At 47.2% G+C, this 19871-nt stretch overlaps 1 protein-coding gene across 1 annotated transcript; it reads left to right on the top strand.

Annotated features, from left to right (window-relative positions):
- The first annotated feature begins 1529 nt into the window (after window positions 1-1529).
- Window positions 1530-15861, top strand: LOC141106835 (uncharacterized). Its single transcript, XM_073597765.1, has 5 exons — window positions 1530-1802; window positions 1892-2104; window positions 2185-2391; window positions 2541-2682; window positions 11552-15861. Exons 1-5 carry the CDS (start codon window positions 1668-1670, stop codon window positions 14887-14889), a joined length of 4035 nt encoding a protein of 1344 aa, XP_073453866.1. The 5' UTR covers window positions 1530-1667; the 3' UTR covers window positions 14890-15861.
- The last annotated feature ends 4010 nt before the right edge of the window (window positions 15862-19871 follow it).

Here is a 19871-nt window from a genome sequence, read left to right on the forward strand (position 1 = left end):
AACCAAATTCAAAAACATGGGGACATGACCTCCAACTACCTGGAGGAAAGTTCAAAACTAATCTTAGAGAGTATTATTTTACTGAAAGGGTAGTTGATGATTGGAATCATCAGAGGTAGTGAGGCAGTCAACAGTATATGGCTTCAAACATGCTTGGTACAAATAAAGACCTATAGTCAGATGATAAAGTTAACGTAAAAAAAAAAAAAAGGCGGACTCGATGGACTAATGTCTTTTTCTGCCATCACTTTTCTATGTTTCCATGTGCAGCAACTGCTCTCCCTCTACTATCTCCCCGTGCAGCAACTGCTCTCCCCCTACTGTCTCCCCATACAGCAACTGCTCTCCCCCCTACTATCTCCTTGTGCAGCAACTGCTTTCCCTCTACTATCTCCCCGTGCAGCAACTGCTCTCCCCCTACTATCTCCCTGTGCAGCAACTGCTCTCCCCCTACTATCTCCCTGTGCAGCAACTGCTCTCCCCCTACTATCTCCCCGTGCAGCAACTGCTCTCCCTCTACTATCTCCCCTTGCAGCAACTGCTCTCCCCCCGTGCAGCAACTGCTCTCCCCCTACTATCTCCCCGTGCAGCAACTGCTCTCCCCCTACTATCTCCCCGTGCAGCAACTGCTTTCCCCCTACTGTCTCCCCGTGCAGCAACTGCTTTCCCCCTACTGTCTCCCCCTGTAGCAACTGCTCTCCCCCTACTATCTCCTTGTGCAGCAACTGCTCTCCCCTACTATCTCCCTGTACAGCAACTGCTCTCCCCTACTACCTCCCTGTGCAGCAACTGCTCTCCCCCTACTGTCTACCTGTGCAGCAACTGCTCTCCCCCTATCCATGTGTCTTTATGGTGACCGTATCATTGTGTGTGTCAGGTTCCTATAAGGTGCCAGGATATCGCTGTCTATTTCTCCATGGAGGAGTGGGAGTATTTAGAAGGACACAAGGATCTCTACAAGGACGTCATGATGGACAATCAGCCGCCCCTCACATCACCGGGTAAGAGGAGACTTTATTGTAAAGGAGAGAGCAGTACGGAGGGTCCACCTAGATCCCCCATCATCTGATAAACACATAGAAACAATGTATTCAGTCAGTGTGTGTGTTTCCTACAGATGGATCCAGTAATGGGAACCCACCAGAGAGATGTCCCCGTCCTCTGTATTCCCGGGATTCCACACAGGAAGGTCACACCATCCCTCACCATCATCAGGTAGATGAGGAACAATCACTGATAGTATCATTAGGATCTGTACATTATCTGCATTGTTACCATTGATGTCATTTTTATTATATATTCAGAGTGGAAACCTGAAAGATTCTAAAGTTGATCTAAATAAGGAGGATGATGAGGATGGAGTGACGGAGTCTGAGATTCCAAAAGAACAGAAAGATCTGTACCAGGACACCATGGTGGAGTCATCCAGCTACAGAAACCCACCAGAGAGATGTCCCCGTCCTCTGTATTCCCGGGATTCCACACAGGAAGATCACACCATCCCCCACCATCATCAGGTAGATGAGGAACATTTATTGGTAGTTCTGATTATTACACAGTGTTTGTTACAATGAATGTTTTATTAGATCTTTGAGAGTGGAAACCTTGGGGATGATAATATTGATGTTAAAGAAGAGATTAAAAAGGAGGATGAAGAGTATGGAGTGATGGAGGAGTTTTCAGAAGGACACAAGGATATGATGGAGCCACCTAATACCAGGAACCCACCAGAGAGATGTCCCCGTCCTCTGTATTCCCGGGATTCCACACAGGAAGGTCACACCATCCCTCACCATCATCAGGTAGATGAGGAACAATCACTGATAGTATCATTAGGATCTGTACATTATCTGCATTGTTACAATTGATGTCATTTTTATTATATATTCAGAGTGGAAACCTGAGAGATCCTAAAGTTGAAATTAAAGAAGAGATAAAAGAGGAGGATGATGAGGATGGGGCAATGGAGGAAATACACAAAGATCTGTACCAGGACACCATGGTGGAGTCATCCAGCTACAGCGACCCACCAGAGAGATGTCCCCATCCTCTGTATTCCCGGGATTCCACACAGGAAGATCACACAATCCCTCACCATCATCAGGTAGATGAGGAACAATTATTGGTAGTTATGATTTACACACAAACATGTTTGTTACAATGAATGTCTTATTATATACTTAGAGTGGAAACCTCAGGGATTATAATATTATTGTTAAAGAAGAGTTTAAAGAGGAGGATGAGGAGTATGGAGTGATGGAGGAATTTTCTGAAGGATACAAGGATATGATGGAGCCACCTAATACCAGGAACCCACCAGAGAGATGTCCCCGTCCTCTGTATTCCCGGGATTCCACACAGGAAGATCACACCATCCCTCACTGTTTTAAGGTTGGTGGGACGGAACGACTAGACTGGTGAAGATAATGTTTGGATTTCCCAATTTTCCTGTGGGATCAAAAAAGTATTCTGTATTTCTTATGTTATGTCACAAAGCTTATATTTTACAGATGATATTTTCTCTCATTTTCTTGATTTAGAGTGGAGATCCAATCGATATAGAATTTGAGGTTAAATCAGAAGAAGAGGAGATGTATGTGAGGGATGATCAGCAGTCTATGGAGGAGGATGGAATAACGGGGACATTTAAAGAGGAGGACACTCCTACAGAGATCAGCACAGGTGGGTCATTAACACTAAATACATTCCTCCACCCATACTGCTCACTGATTGGTCCAGAGTAGGGTGAGGACTGGGTGATATCAGCCTGTAATCCCCTGGTCACTTTCCTGAGTTGTGTTCCCCGTCCTGTATTCCTGTATTTCTCTCAGATAATCTTCTTTCTCTGTGCTGCAGACATAATTTATTTGCAGTCAGAGTCCTCCTGGACCAACAAGCAATAACTCACCAAGACCTGGTCGGTATACCTGAAAAGAGGGCAAAAGACACATGAGTAGGTGTGAAACAGAAAGCTTTTAATGGAAATAAGATGGCAAAGATCAATCCAACAAAGAGGTGAATGCCCTGATAACCTCCGTATGGGGTTCTGAAATGTACCTGCTAAAACAGGAGGACCTCCATCGTCCCATATGCTTAATGATGAAAGGAGGCACCCCCTGTTTAGAAGCCGTAGATGCCACCCTGATCCTAAAGAAATGGCCGGTAAACAGTTTTGAGTTCAAACCTAATTTCGCGATCCGGATCCTAACATGAGCCATGAACTGTTTGGAATTTAGAGGATCTGAGGGAAATGGCAACAAAGGGCTGTCCAGCGGGTATGTGGCCAGAAACCTAGAAAGTGAGTCAAGTACCTCGAGCGGACACCACCTGCTGTTGGTGCTGTAAAACTTGACCACGAAGCCCTGGTCCACCTGTTTAGTTTTGTTGTTGTTAAGCTGCAGGGCGAAATGATCAGCACACCTGCTGAGACTGCCTTTGGACATGAAAGGTGCATGACGACTGACCCGAGAAACCACCCCTGGTCTGAGGAAGCCAAAGAAACTTAAGCATATGGCTGCCTTGAGCACCAAACTGGGACCTCTACCAAAAGGGGATGATGACAGCGAAATCCGAAATATCCCGGACCATCTGGCCAGCAACAGGCGGTCTAGAAGCCTGCACTTGGCCCTGTGACTTCAGAATACCCCTCAACAAGGCCTTCAGAGGGTGAGCAGCAAAAATTGACGGACTAGAAGGGTCTTGCAGGGTCTTGAAGTGCTGTACGCCTGGAAGATATAACTTAATGGTACTAGCGAACAAAGCCAACTCGCTGTGGCAAGAGACGGCAAATGCCACGAACGTGATGTCCCACGAACAGCTAGAAGGATGAAGCCTCAAAAATCTGTGAAATTTCATCCAACCCGCTTTAAACGCGTTGCTGGATAAAGATACGTTGGCCAAACCGATCGCTTGCGTCCAGAACCTTGTCAGTCCACAATGAGCAGGGAAAATGGAGGAACCGGCTTGCCCGCCCGCTCCGCTTCCGTGTGCTGCAAGAAAAAACGATCGAATTTAAAACGAGATAATTCATCGACCCCCCCCCCCCCGTTGAAATCCCCACTGATAAATTCCCCCTGAAAATGGAACCTGTGAGTCAAACCTAACCAAGTCAAGTCAACCTGCGCATGAAGGACGTGATAACCATTGACCCCGACCTGCCTTTGCTGATGATGTTGGCCAGATTGTCAGTAAAGAAAATGACAGAACTTCCTGCCCAGTCTGGCCCCCAAGTGACAGCTGCCGCCACAATTGGGTAGACTTCAAACAACGCTGAAGTCTGCGAAAACTTAGGCAAATGGAAAACTTCCCGGGGCCAATGGCTAGCCAGCCATTCAGCCCCGCATATGGCTGAAAACCCGTGGTGATGTGCTGGTAGGCTGAGGAATGAGCAACGAAATGCCATTCCAGTCCCGCAGGAACTGGTCCCACATGACCAAGTCAGCGCGTGCGTCAGCTTCAAAGCTGACACATGCGTCAACATCCTGAAAAAAGGGGAAAAAGGGCCAACAATCTGGAGACAAATGCCCTACCCTGTGGAATGATCCTCATCGCGTGATTTGGCATGCCCAAGAGTGACTGCAACTCCATCTTTGAGCAGACTGGGGACCGGACAAATGCATGGATTGTCATACGAATTCTGTCCAACTTCGCCTTTGGGCAAACTTGCAATCATGCGATCGGAATCAAGCGTGATACCTAAAAAAATTGATCATATTGGCAGGACCTTCCACCTTGTGAACCGCCAGTGGCACATTTAATTCGGCAAACAGTTCCGTGAGACACTGCAAACACCCTGGGTGACCGGCCAGAGTCCTCTACGAGCAAAAAATCGTCAAGGTAGTGCACCACCCCAAGACAACCTTGGATCCAATGGAGAGCCTGGGAAAAAATGTCGAACAAGCAGGGACTGCTCTTTGATCCAAAGGTTAATTTGGTGGCAAAGTAGTAACGACCCCGCCATATGCTGCCGTGCCATTGCCAAAGCGCAGGACTGATAGGCAGTAACTTGAACGTATCGGCAATGTCAGCTTAGGACAACCAAGCCCCCCCTGCCCAACTGAAGAATAAGCTGTATGGCTGAATCCACAGAAGAATATTTCAATGAAAATTCCTCTGAGGGAATCGGTGAATTGAGGCTCGGAACGTGTGAAAAATGAGGTGCGGACAAATCATAAATGAGACGATGTTTATTGGAAAACTTTCAGCACACAGCACCAATGGGGCTGACCCTCCACATGCCAAATGGTGATGACCTGAATGGCCCAATTACAAACCCTTTGTCCACCTCTATTTCCAACAAGTCGTCTACTAGCGAAGCATGGTGGTCTGCAGACAAAAGATTCCTACATTCAAAGGTTTCGGTAGGCAGCGTGATCAACCCTGTGTGGAACCCAAGAGTGAAACCATCTAACAGGAATTGCCTGACATCAGGGGATGGGTGACCCTCTAGATAAACCCTTAAAGCAGAAACATTGACTTGGCTAAGTCATGCTGAACTAAAGGGTTTGACCAAACAGGAAGACTTGGGATAAGCCCGAAAGCAATTGGAACAAACGCAGGAGCCTACACTGATTATAACTAGCCAGAATGATTGAAATTGTTGCACACCTGCAATTTGCCTAAGAAATGGATAGGCCTACCTAACTTGTCCACCTGGCCGGAAGGTCCTGTGGAGGACACACCAGCCCCCTGCTTGCTAACCCCTGATGGACCCGGGGCCTCAAATATAGGACACCAAGCGGAAGTATGCGCAGAGGACTGGCAAGTGCTGCGAACCGGGGACTTCTGGTTGGCAAAGTGCCTGCAGAAAAGTTTCATGTCCACATTGCTCCAACACATAACCACCTGGAACTGAGCCCAAGTGGCTGCCACTTTGGCCGAGAAAGACCGGTGATAATCATAGAAAATGCACCCTCCGTACTTGTGCGCCAGATCCACTACTTTGTGCAGATACAAATCAAACTCTACCCTCCTGTCTGGACTGACTGCACAAATGATATCCCGGAGGATGCCGAATGCTAGCACGAATTCTGCCAAACTAAGCTTGCGGTTGAGCCTGGGATCTTTGGTCTTCAGCACAACCGACACTTCACCGCAAGCATAAGAGACTTATTTTCCGTCATATCTTGCGAAGCTATCAGTAGGGAGGCCAGATTCAAGTCCTTCCCTTCCAATATGTATTTCTTTAAGTTAGCAGGAATGAAATGAGCCGGAGATACCGACGGAAATGTCGCTAAAGGAGATGGAGCTGCCACGGGCAAGGAAATGGCAACATTACCTGTGGGAGCACTGGGAAGGACTGGAGCTGGGGGCACAGGTAACGCCTGCGCTCTGGCCGCATGTGCTTCCACCACCTCCATCCTGTCTTGCATCTGAGACATGGAAGTGGAAAGTGTATTTAACAAGGCATGGATTTGCGTAAGCGAATTGTGCACCGACACCTGACTCAAACTGGTAGAAGGGAGTGGCTGCGCCGGACTAGGGAACAATAACCTAAAAAGTTCCGCTTTCCTGTATTACGGTTTGCGTGGAGGAGCAGCAGCTCTGTTTTGGATCTGTTGAGTTTGAGGGAGCTAGTGGTCATCCAGTCGTCTATCAGTGAGAGGCATTTTTCTAGTCGCTGATATTGGTCTTTTTGTCCGGTGATGCGAAAGTGTGTCGTCAGCGTATGAATGAAAGCAGAGGTTTGATTTTCTGATTTTGAGGAGCGGACGGATGTAGATGTTGAAGAGCACGGGTGACAAAGGTGAAACTTGAGGGACTCCATAAGAGATTGCGCGGGTTTCAGAGGTGAAGTCTCCTAGTTTCACTGTCTGTGAACGATTTCTTAGTAATGATGCGAACCATGGTAGAATCTGTGACTCCTACTTCTGTGAGGAGGTTGAGTAGGGTATTGTGGTCCACTGTGTCGAACGCTGCGCTGAGGTCCAGCAGTACCAGAAGACATGATTCTCGGTCATCTGCTGCTTCTATGGCGTCGTCCCATATTTTGAGAAGTGCCGTTTCTGTGCCATGGCCTGGGTGGAAGCCTGATTGCAGTGGGTCCAAGAGTTTGTGTGTGTCCAAGTGGAGTTGTAGCTGTTGTACTACTGCTTTCTCCATGATCTTGGAGATGGTGTTAAGGCTTGTTATCAGTCTGTGGTGGTTAGGGTCTTTAGGGTCGAGGTTAGGTTTTTAAAGGAGGGGTTTGACGGGGGCCTTGCTTCAGGGCAATCGGAACAATCCCTTCTTTGAACGACTGATTTATAAGATGTGTTAGAGTAGGAGCCAAGATGTCGGAACTTTCTTTCAGGAGTTTTGTGGGAATGATGTCATTTGGTGATGTGCTGTCTGAGGCTTCTGCTGATGTTTTTGGTGGTGTCAGTCGTGATTGGGATCAGTGAAAAATTTGGTGATTGTGCGAAGTTCGTATCGATTCCCTCTCTTTGCTTAGGTTGAATGAGGTTGGTTGTTTTCTTCTGTTGAATTGTTTTCCGAATGTTGTCGATTTTGTCGATGAAAAAAATCTGATAACTCATTGCAGAATTCTTGAGTTTCGTTTGCTGGGGGCTCTAGGCAGGTGGAGTTCATAGTCTGAGAGACTATTTTGAAAAATTCCCGAGGGTGGTTTAAGGCTGTTGAGATGGTGTTTGAGAAATGTTATTTTTTTGCTTTGAAGGTTGTTTGGTGATATTTCTTAGTGAGCGCTTTGTAGTTTGTGTGGTTTTCCTTTGTAGGATTTCTTCTCCACACTCTTTCAGCTCTTCTGCATTCCTGCTTCAGTAGAGTAAGAGTGCCATTAAACCATCCAGAGTTTTTTTTTTTGCGGTAGAGTGTTCTACGTTTCGGAGCCACTGAGTCTACTGTTTGTAGTAATGCCTTGTTAAAGGAGTTTAGTGTTTGTTCCGTCGAGTGGTTTAAATTTAGCATTGCTATTTTGTTTGATAATGTGGTTTTGAAGAGTTCGGAGTGTAGTTTCTTCTGAGATCTGGTCCAGTGTGTTGTTATTGCGCGTTTCGGTTTTTGGAGGGTGGTGTTGGTGGCAATTTTGAATTTGATGGCATGGTGGTCCGTCCATGGTAGTGGTTTGTTGTCGGATATGTTGATGTCCATATTTTGCTTGAAGATGAGGTCCAGACTGTGTCCTGAACCATGCGTGGGAGTATTGATCAGTTGCTGAAGACCTAGTTCTTCCAGTTGGTTGATGCAGGCGGTGGCGATGGGGTCTTGGGTAGAGTTTGCCCAGAGGTTAAAATCCCCAAGTACCAGAAGGTTTTTGGTTTTCAGGGTGTGGATTGAAATTAATTCGGTGAAAGGTGTAATGAGATTTAGTCTTCGGTCCTGGTGGTCTGTAGCATGGTGGTATGTGAATGGTGTCTTGGGGTGTTGTTTGAAGATGTAGGGTGAGTGTCTCCATGAAAGGCACTACGTTCTGTGGAGTTGGTTTAATGAGCGTAAGGTGGGATTTGAAGATCACTGCTAGGCCTCCTCCTTTTTTTTCCTATTCTATGCTCAATTAGGATACTGTAGTTCTCAGGCACCAATTCAGTTAGGATGGCATTACAGTCGGGTGTTAGACAGCTTTCTGTGATGAAGAGGCAATCTATGTTGTTTTGGGTGATGAAGTCGTGGACTTCTAGTCTGTGCTTGACTCCAGATCTGGTGTTGATCAAGGCGCATGCCACCAATTGTTGTGGTTGAATTGGTGTCTTCCTTTGTTCGATGGTTGATTGTATGTTGGTCCTTTAGTAATTGTTCTTTTCGCAGTATTTTTTGAATAGTGGTTCGTAATGTTGAGGTGGTATTTCTTTAGCCTGTAGAGAGCGTCCGCTGAGTATTTGAAGATGCACATGGTGAGAAACAAAAGTTGCTGTTGGTAGGCTGTTATGATGATGCTACTGATGTAACGACGATGAGGTTGCTGCGAAGATGATGGTCCTGAGGGGTGTCGCTGAGGAAGGAGTGGTGTTTTTGATGGTGCGATGGTTCAGGAGCTGGAGGGGGGCCCTGCTGACCTACCCGCCCTTCCGTTGATCCAGAGAAAGGCGAAAAACTCCTAGCTGAGCTGGCCAATTGCTGCAGCCGAGGAAAAAATTCCTTCCTGACCCCCGGAGGCGATCGGACCTAGGACCCTGGATCAACTTCTAGGGGGTGGTGCCCCGAGGTACTTACCTGACCGGGGATGGGCCAGAGATGAGGAGAGAGAGAGAGGGGGAAGATGGGGGGTAGGGAGTCTGTGAGGAATGGAAGGAGAGGGCGCTAGGGTAAACCTAGGCCACTACTTACCAGTACTGGCACACTGGCCCACTGAAGCAGAAGTGGGGATAAGCTGAGGAGGTAGGCCGGCGCAGCCGTAGCTAGGCTGCAGCCGCGGTCTGTCCCCTGTGTCTAGCTGGCTAGAGAAGAGGGGACCGGACGGCAGCTGCGGTTGGTGCCCCGGAGAGCTGAGCTGAGTTGGGGGTGAAGTGGGACCCAGGTCCCGGATCAATGTAGCTGGGGAAGTCCGGGGATGAGTTCCGGGTGGCCGGTGGAGTGCTAGGCCGCGTCTGGGTGCACCAAGATGGCCGCCGTCTAGGCCCGAGCCGCGGGCTGTCTAGCTGCTCATTGGCTTCCCGGAGAGGCTACGGTCCCGTCTGATAGGTGGGTTAAGTCCAGTGATGGTAAGTGCGCGGACCTGCCGATCGTGGGTGAAGCGGCAGGCCCGCCCTGGGCCGGGGCTAGGCCGGAGCCGCGGTCTATCCTGTGGCGCTGTTCTGAGAGGCTGCCGGCTAGAGTCGTGGCGTCCGGATGGCTGCAGACGGCGCGAAGGGGGAACTGGGGGATGAGGAGAGGTGTGTGAGGTCCGGGGTGGTCCTGTTCCTGGAAACACGTTGCTCTGGGGTCCCTGTTCAATACTGCTCGGGAGGCCAGGGATGAGTCCTGGCAGGCTGGGTGGCCGGATGGCCGGAGCTGCTGACGCAAATGTCCGCTCTGTGTCTCTTCTCTGACAGACCAAATCTTCAGAAGGAGCCCATTGATGCAGGTATGTACCTTGGGTCTTCTGCCCCATACCCGGGTATGACAAGATCTGACAGAACAATTCTCCCGGGGTTACTTGCTCTGTTATTTGCTGTCTGTGCCGGGTGGAGGGATATGTCTGTATAGTCTCAGACCCAAGTCACTGAGTGCAGTCTCAGGAGATAGGAGGCAGCGGTGTGGGACCTCTGCAACTTGTTTCCGGTAAACATTTCAGCTTCCACTGATTATTGAATACCGATATTATGAGTACTCCTGACCATTACACTATATACAGTAAGTATATATTGCATGTTACATACTCCTGACCCCTGCACTATATACTCTATGTTGTACATTACATACTCCTGACCCCTGCACTATGTACTCTATGTTGTACATTACATACTCCTGACTTCTGCTCTCTCCCCTCCACCCACTGCTATATATACACATAATATGTATTCTCTTTTGTTACACCCATTTCCTACCAGCTGGATATTTTATATCTGGTGATTTGATTGGAGCACAGACTTTTACATGTTGATAATAATGTGATAACATCCTCCAACTTTGGACCCTTAAACAGAAAGTGATAATGAGGGAGGAGTCAATAACCCAATGATGGTGGTCTTCAGGATCAGTCCAGTCTTCATCTTGGTTGTTCTCCCCCCATCCTCACTCTCTGACCTCTGGTGGGGCTCAGCCCCGCTGTTATTCATGACTAAATCATGGACTAAATAAGGAAGTGCAGGACTTCTTGTGTTGGGAAGATGGCGATGAGTGATAGAGGGGGTGGGGACACTCGTCCTATAATCCCCTCATCACTGTCACTCCTATAAAAGACGAATGAGGATAGTGACGATGGCCTTGTGGAAGAAGACAAATTGGCCACATTTCTATAAGACTATATACTATAACATGGTTTTCCTCTGATGGGACTTTATAAGGCAAAAGTCTTCAAACAATATATCAAAAACATGTATAATTTATTTAATATCAAAAATTAAGATCATAACAAAAAAACATATAGATGCTGAATTAGAACTAGAGGATGCTACAAAAAAGGTGGGGACAATAGCAATATGCTTGTGAGGAGGCAATGGTAAACATAAAACACCACATCAACTATACAGACTGAAGTCTAACCCGCACGGGTCCAACGCGTTTCGAGCTTTAAAATTTGGTTGAGACCTCTTCTTCAGGGGCTGGTGGTAAGATGAGTGGTTATCTATACATTTACAAAGAAAACAAAACATCTTAGAACGAATTCATGGTATGGTAACATCATATATTTGTGAAGCATAAAGGTCAAGATTGTTTAAACATGATTGAGTGGTATGCTCACCATTTGACTCTTGAGCCTATAAAAGACACTTCTCGTAGTTTCCTCACTCTCTGACTAAGGTCCATGAATAAAGAAATGAATTGGTAGGAGATCAGAGGACCCATTTACTAGTTACCTTGAGGGGGGAATTGTAAGATCCTCAGAGACAAAGCTGCTTGATGTGGGCGGAGTCCTGTTTTAGGGGAACCAATCGGCTCATGTCTCGTAATAATCTTTTTATTTCTATTTTAGTAGATGGACGGGAGATGAGGAAAACCTCAGAGGATTGTCTCACTTTGTCTGCAGACTGTAAAGTAGAAGATGAGGACATCCCACAGTATAGTTCAGGAGAAAACCCAGCTACCTCAAATGTCCATCCGGCACCACACAGTGTAGATGGACCATCGTATTCCTCTTATCCTGAGGAACCTCAGACTGTGAGGGCCAGTGCCATCCTTCCAACAGATGATGATGTGTTTCCTTGTCCTGAGTGTGGAAAGTGTTTCAATTGGAAAGGCAATCTTAATGTACATAGAAGAACTCACACAGGTGAGAAGCCGTATTCCTGCCCTGAGTGCGGGAAACGTTTTACACAGAAGTCCCATCTTTTAATACATCAGAGATCTCACACGGGAGAGAAGCCTTTTTCCTGTCCTAAGTGTGGGAAATGTTTTGCACAGAAATCACTTCTTATCAAACATTGGAGATCTCATAAGCAGAATAGTCCAGGAGAAAACCCGGCTACCTCAGATGTCCATCCGGCACCACATAGTGTAACTGGACCATCGTATTCCTCTTATCTTGAGGAACCTCAGACTGTGAGGGACAGTGCCGGACCATCGTATTCCTCTTATCCTGAGGAATCTCAAACTGTGAGGGACGGTGCCGGACCATCGTATTCCTCTTATCCTGAGGAACCTCAGACTGTGAGGGATGGTGCCGGACCATTGTATTCCTCTTATCCTGTAGAACCTCAGACTATGAGGGACAGTGCCGGACCATCGTATTCCTCTTATCCTGAGGAATCTCAAACTGTCAGGGATGGTGCCGGACCATCATATTCCTCTTATCCTGAGGAACCTCAGACTGTGAGGGACAGTGCCGGACCATCGTATTCCTCTTATCCTGAGGAACCGCAGACTGTGAGGGACAGTGCCGGACCAACGTATTCCTCTTATCCTGAGGAACCTCAGACTGTGAGGGACAGTGCCATCCATCCAGCAGATGATGTGTTTCCTTGTCCTGACTGCGGGAAGTGTTTCAAATGGAAAGGCTATCTTAATGTACATAGAAGAACTCACACCGGTGAGAAGCCGTATTCCTGCCCTGAGTGCGGGAAACGTTTTACACAGAAGTCCCATCTTTTATCACATCAGAGTGTTCACACAAAGCCTTTTTCCTGTCCTAAGTGCGGGAAATGTTTTGCACGGAAATCACTTCTTATCAGACATTGGAGATCTCATAAGCGAAATAGTCCAGGAGAAAACCCGGCTACCTCAGATGTGGCACCACAAGGTGTAGATGGACCATCGTATTCCTCTTATTCTGAGGAACCTCAGACTGTGAGGGACAGTGCCGGACCATCGTATTCCTCTTATTCTGAGGAACCTCAGACTGTGAGGGACGGTGCCGGACCATCGTATTCCTCTTATCCTGAGGATCCTCAGACTGTGAGGGACATTGGTGGACCATCGTATTCCTCTTATTCTCAGGAACCTCAGACTATGAGGGATGGTGCCGGACCATCGTATTCCTCTTATTCTGAGGAACCTCAGACTGTGAGGGACAGTGCCGGACCATCGTATTCCTCTTATTCTGAGGAACCTCAGACTGTGAGGGACTGTGACGGACCATCATATTCTTCTCTTTCTGAGGAACCTCAGACTGTGAGGGACAGTGCCGGACCATCTTATTCTGAGGAACCTCGGACTGTGAGGGACGGTGCCGTACCATCGTATTCCTCTTATCCTGAGGAACCTCAGACTGTGAGGGACAGTGCCGTCCTTCCATCAGATGAGGGTTTTCCTTGTCCTGAGTGTGGGAAGTATTTCAATTTAAAAGGCAATCTTAAGAAGCATAGAAGAACTCACACAGGAGAGAAGCCATTCTCCTGTCCTGAGTGCGGGAAATGTTTTTCACAGAAGTCTAGTCTTTTAACACATCAGAGATCTCACACGGGGGAGAAGCCGTATTCCTGTGCTGAGTGCGGAAAACGTTTTATAAACCTTTCAAATCATATCGTACATCGGAGATCTCACACAGGGGAGAAGCCATATTGCTGTCCTGATTGTGGAAAATGTTTTGCACAGAAAGCAGTTCTTATCATACATCAAAGATCTCACACGGGGGAGAAGCCATTTGGCTGTCCTGATTGTGGAAGATCTTTTGCACAGAAAGCAGTTCTTATTGCACATCAAAGATCTCACACGGGGGAGAAGCCGTATTCCTGTCCTAAATGTGGAAAATGTTTTGCACGGTTTTCAAGTCTTAACGCACATCAAAGATCTCACACTGGAGGAAAGCCGTATTCCTGTCCTGAGTGCGGGGAATGCTTTTCACGGAAGTCCGATCTTTCCGAACATCAAAGATCTCACATTGTAAAAAATCCGTATCCTGAGGAACCTCAGACTGTGAAGGACGGTGCCGGACCATCGTATTCCTCTTATCCTGAGGAACCTCAGACTGTGAGGGACGGTGCCGGACCATCGTATTCCTCTTATCCTGAGGAACCTCAGACTGTGAGGGACGGTGCCAGACCATCGTATTCCTCTTATCCTGAGGAACCTCAGACTGTGAGGGATGGTGTCGTCCTTCCAACTGATAAGCCGTTTTCATGTGCTGAGTGCGGGAAGTGTTTCAAGTTAAAAGGCAATCTTAAGAAGCATAAAAGATTTCACACAGGTGAGAAGCCGTATTCCTGTCCTGAGTGCGGGAAACGTTTTTTTCAGAAGGGCCATGTTTCAGCACATCAGAGATTGCACACGGGGGAGAAGCCATATTCCTGTGCTGAGTGTGGAAAATGTTTTTCAATGAAGTCCAATCTTTCCACACATCAGAAATTGCACACGGGGGAGAAGCCGTATTCCTGTCCTGAGTGTGGAAAATGTTTCGCACAGAAATCAGTTCTTATCACACATCAAAGAACTCACATTGGAGAAAAGCCGTTTTCCTGTCCTAAATGCGGGAAAGGCTTTTCACAGAAGTCACATCTTAACGCACATCAAAGGACTCACGAGGCTTTCTGTTCTGAGTGTGGGAAATGTTTTCTAAAAGAATCAGCTCTTGTCACACATCTGAAATCTCACACGACGGAGAAGCGATTTTCCTGTCCTGAGTGCGGGAAATGTTTTTCACAGAAGTCCAATCTTCACAGACATCAGAAATTGCACACTGGGGAGAAGCCGTATTGCTGTTCTGAGTGTGGGAAATGTTTTGAAAGAAATTCATTTCTTGCTACACATCTGAAGTCTCACAAGGCGGAGAAGCCATTTTCCTGTCCTGAGTGCGGGAAATGTTTTACACTGAAGTCCAATCTTTCCAGACATCAGAGGACTCACATGAGGGAGAAGCCACTTTCCTGTCCTGAGTGAGGGAATTGTTCCTCACTGAAGTCCTGTCTTCCTGTACATCAGGGGTCCCACACAACCCTCGAGGTGTATTAGTGAGTGCGGGAAATGTCTTGTATATGAATGTTGCTGGACATGTGGGGAAGAAGCACACCCTGATATACACCTCAGATATACTCCATGGCTGATCTTCATCATGTAAGAAACAGTTGATAAGGAGATCAGAGATCACCAAAGACATGGATGAAGTGTTGTACGGTGTTGGCCATTGATAGCAGGAGAAAAATAAAAATGGTGTCATTACCTCTCATTGGCTGAGTACATTTTGTGGTTCATCAAATGTGACGAGCATATGCCCAACCGTGGCAAATGGTGATCTCCTATAATTGTCAGTTCCTTTTAGTGACCTGTAATAGAAGAGTCGGGTAGTTTTGCCAATAGCTGAGATGTGATCTGTAGAAGTATATAATTGTAGATATAGTGTAATTCTGTGTTATTAAAGATACATTATTCCCAGTATTCAGTCATCAGTCATACACATACACTATATTACCAAAAGTATTGGGCCTGCCTTTACACACACATGAACTTTAATGGCATCCCAGTCTTAGTCCGTAGGATTCAATATTGAGTTGGCCCCGCCCTTTGCAGCTATAACAGCTTCAACTCTTCTTGGAAGGCTGTCCACAAGGTTTAGGAGGGTGTCTATGGGAATGTTTCACCATTCTTCCAGAAGCGCATTTGTGAGGTCAGGCACTGATGTTGGAGAAGAGTTGAAGCTGGTATAGCTGCAAAGGGTGGGCCAACTCAATATTGAACCCTACCCACTAAGACGGATGCCATTAAAGTTTATGTGCATGTAAAGGAAGGTGTCCCAATACTTTTGGTAATATAGTGTATGGTTACATTGAAGTATTGGACGAGAAGGCCTGGCTCGCAGTCTCCGCTCTAATTCCTCCCATAGGTGTTCTGTCAGGTTGAGGTCAGGACTCTGTGCTGGCCAGTCAAGTTCCTCCACTCCAAACTCGCTCATCCATGTCTTTTATGGACCTTGCTTTGTGCACTGGTCCAAATCATTTGGTGGAGGGGGGATTATGGTGGGGGGTTGTTTTTCAGGGGTTGGGCTTGGCCCCTTAGTTCCAGTGAAGGGAACTCTCTCCCGACCTCCACCCCATAGAACACCTTTGGGATGAATTAGAGTGGAGACTATTTCAGTCTTTTTTATTATTTCAGTTAATTTATGTTCAGTTTATTTATGTTAAATAATGAATTCGGAACCTGGCTGTCCATGGCTTCCACATTAACCCCATGGTCTTCTTTCCAGGTTCCAAATCTTCAGCCTCCTGCCCTGATTGGCCAGGACGAGAAGCCAGGGGAAACTGATGGCGAATTTCGATTCGCTAATATCACAAGCGGGAGGGTTTGGGCGCAGTGGACAACCTTTTACAAGCCAATTAGAGCCTCGGGCTTGTAGGATAGCTGGAGGAACCCTAGAAGTGTGTGCTAAGTGCTAGACTGCCTGCGTGTGGTCAGCCAGCTGGATTGGAGTGGAGTCTCCCTCTAGTGGTGGCCAGAGGTGGTGAGGGCTGTGAAAATGTATCACAGCCAGTCTTACTTGCTCAGTATAAATTCCCCCATACTACAACCCCCCCAGTCACAGAACCACATCCTGGTTAGCAAGTCGCCATGTCCGTGCGGTTACCGTGACATGGTCATAATGTGCTTTTTTTTTTTTTTTTTCGATTTTTATTCTTTTGAGGAATTATGGGACAAATACTGTATTGTGGCCACTAGATGGAGTTGAGGATTATAGGAAATCACTGTGTTAATGTAACACGACTGACGACATTCCTATTTGGACGAAATGCCACGTAGGGTGGAGCTCTGACGTCACGACACTGTAACGTGCCGACTGCGGCCATCTTTGTGGTTGGAAACATCTGCTATCCATGACGAATTGCAGCTTTTGATATGCCTGTTTTTTTTTTTTCTCAAAATGCGAGTGCCCTGGCTTTTTGTAAGAAATAAATTTACCTTGGTTTTAAATACTACACCATGAGGAGTTGCTTTCTTCTATCCTATGCATGTACCTTTGAATTACCATTGAGTGGGACTACAAGATCCAGCCTTCTATTATCCAATTGAAGTGGTTCCGTAGCACATATCATGCGTGTTTGACCACCTGTAATTCAGTGGTCCACTTCCCTTGGTAAGAGGCCCGGTGTGTTGATGTTCGGTGGAGGATAATCTCATGTTCACCTCTGTCTGCACCGTGGGTGGTTCCAGTATTTCCCCTGAACAAAAAACTCTGTTTTAACACTATGGACTTTTATTTTATAATGTGATGCTTCTAGCACTGCATACACTTAACTTTTAATTTAAAAATGACTGTAATATGCACCAGCAGGATAAATCCTTCTCACATTATTCCAGCACAATCCATCTACTGATAGAATAGAGTATTGACGACAAGCTGCACATGCTCAGTTTGGTGTGTATTACTAGAGAGTTTTTTTTTTGTTTTTCTTGGGAGAGTGGCCTTGTGCTGATCACATGCAATCAGCACTGTCCAGACAGAGGGTCAGGGGACCTGCAGCCTCATAGGAGAATATATATATATATACTGCTGATGAGAAAAGGTATTTAGCAGCTTATAATTACTAAAACGATTGCATTTCCATGTTCTGTGTACTGTGGGAAACCAGATCTAGTGATTGCAGTCTCCTGGGGAGACCAAATATAGTGTTTGCAGATTCCTATGAGATCAGATATAGTGACTGCAGGCTCCTGGGGAGATGAGATATTGTGAATGTATAGTACTGGGAAGACCAGATATAGTGAATGCAGGCTCCTATGGAGAACAGATATAGTGACTGCAGAATCCAAGGCAGAGCAGATATAGTGACTGCAGGCTCATGGGGAGAGCAGATATAGTGACTGCAGGGTCCTGGGGAGACCAGATATAGTGACTGCAGGGTCCTGGGGAGACCAGATATAGTGACTGCAGGGTCATGGGGAGACCAGATATAGTGACTGCAGGGTCATGGGGAGACCAGATATAGTGACTGCAGGCTCCTGGGGAGAACAGATATAGTGAATGCAGGGTCCTGAGGAGACCAAATATAGTGACTGCAGGCTCCATTTGAGATAAGACATTGTGAATGGAGCGTCCTGGGGAGACCAGATATACTGAATGCAGGCTCCTGGGGAGATAAGATCTAGTGAATGCAGGCTCCCGGGGAGACCAGATATAGTGAATGCAGGCTGCTGGGAAGACCAGATATAGTGACTGCAGGCTCCTGGGGAGATAAGATATTGTGAAGGGAGAGTCCTGGGGAGACCAGATATAGTGAATGCAGGCTCCTGGGGAGATATAGTGAATGCAAGTTCCTGGGGAGACCAGATATAGTGAATGCAGGCTCCTGGGGAGACCAGATATGGTGACTGCAGGCCCCTGGGGAGATAAGATATTGTGAATGGAGAGTCCTGGGGAAACCAGATATAGTGAATGCTGGCTCCAGGGGAGAGCAGATATAGTGACTGCAGGCTCCTGGGGAGAACAGATATAGTGACTGCAGGATCGAAGGGAGAGCAGATATAATGACTGCAGGCTCCTAGGGAGACGAGGTATAGTGACTGCAGGGTCCTGGGGAGATCAGCTATAGTGAGCTCAGGGTTCTGGGGAGACCAGATATAGTGATTGCAGGCTCCTGGGGAGATCAGATATAGTGAGTGCAGGCTCCTGGTGAGAACAGATATAGTGACTGCAGGATCCAAGGGAGAGCAGATATAGAGAATGCAGGGTCCTGGGGAGACCAGATATAGTAAATGCAGGCTCCAGGGGAGAGCAGATATAGTGACTGCAGGCTCCTGGGGATAGCAGATATAGTGACTGCAGGATCCAAGGGAGAGCAGATATATTGACTGCAGGCTCCTGGGGAGACCAGATATAGTGACTGCAGGGTCCTGGGGAGACCAGATATAGTGACTGCAGGCTCCTGGGGAGACCAGATATAGTGACTGCAGGCTCCTGGGGAGAACAGATATAGTGAATGCAGGGTCCTGGGGAGACCAAATATAGTGACTACAGGCTCCATTTGAGATAAGACATTGTGAATGGAGAGTCCTGGGGAGACCAGATATAGTAAATGCGGGCTCCTGGGGAGAGCAGATATAGTGACTGCAGGCTCCTGGGGAGAACAGATATAGTGACTGCAGGATCAAAGGGAGACCAGATATAGTGAATGCAAGCTCCTGGGGAGACCAGATATAGTGAGTGCAGGCTCCCGGGGAGAGCAGATATAGTGAATGCAGGCTCCTGGGGAGATAAGATATCGTGAATGGAGAGTCCTGGGGAGACCAGATATAGTGAATGCAGGCTCCTGGGGAGACCAGATATGGTGACTGCAGGCTCCTGGGGAGATAAGATATTGTGAATGGAGAGTCCTGGGGAGACCAGATATAGTGAATGCTGGCTCCAGGGGAGAGCAGATATAGTGACTGCAGGCTCCTGGGGAGAACAGATATAGTGACTGCAGGATCGAAGGGAGAGCAGATATAATGACTGCAGGCTCTTAAGGAGACCAGATATAGTGACTGCAGGGTCCTGGGGAGATCAGCTATAGTGAGTTCAGGGTTCTGGGTAGACCAGATATAGTGATTGCAGGCTCCTGGGGAGATCAGATATAGTGAGTGCAGGCTCCTGGTGAGAACAGATAAAGTGACTGCAGGATCCAAGGGAGAGTAGATATATTGACTGCAGGCTCCTGGGGAGACCAGATATAGTGACTGCAGGCTCCTGGGGAGACCAGATATAGTGACTGCAGGGTCCTGGGGAGACCAGATATAGTGACTGCAGGCTCCTGGGGAGACCAGATATAGTGACTGCAGGCTCCTGGGGAGAACAGATATAGTGAATGCAGGGTCCTGGGGAGACCAAATATAGTGACTACAGGCTCCATTTGAGATAAGACATTGTGAATGGAGAGTCCTGGGGAGACCAGATA

This window comes from Aquarana catesbeiana, linkage group LG08 (genome assembly GCF_042186555.1).
Source record: "Aquarana catesbeiana isolate 2022-GZ linkage group LG08, ASM4218655v1, whole genome shotgun sequence".
Lineage (NCBI taxonomy): Eukaryota > Metazoa > Chordata > Amphibia > Anura > Ranidae > Aquarana > Aquarana catesbeiana.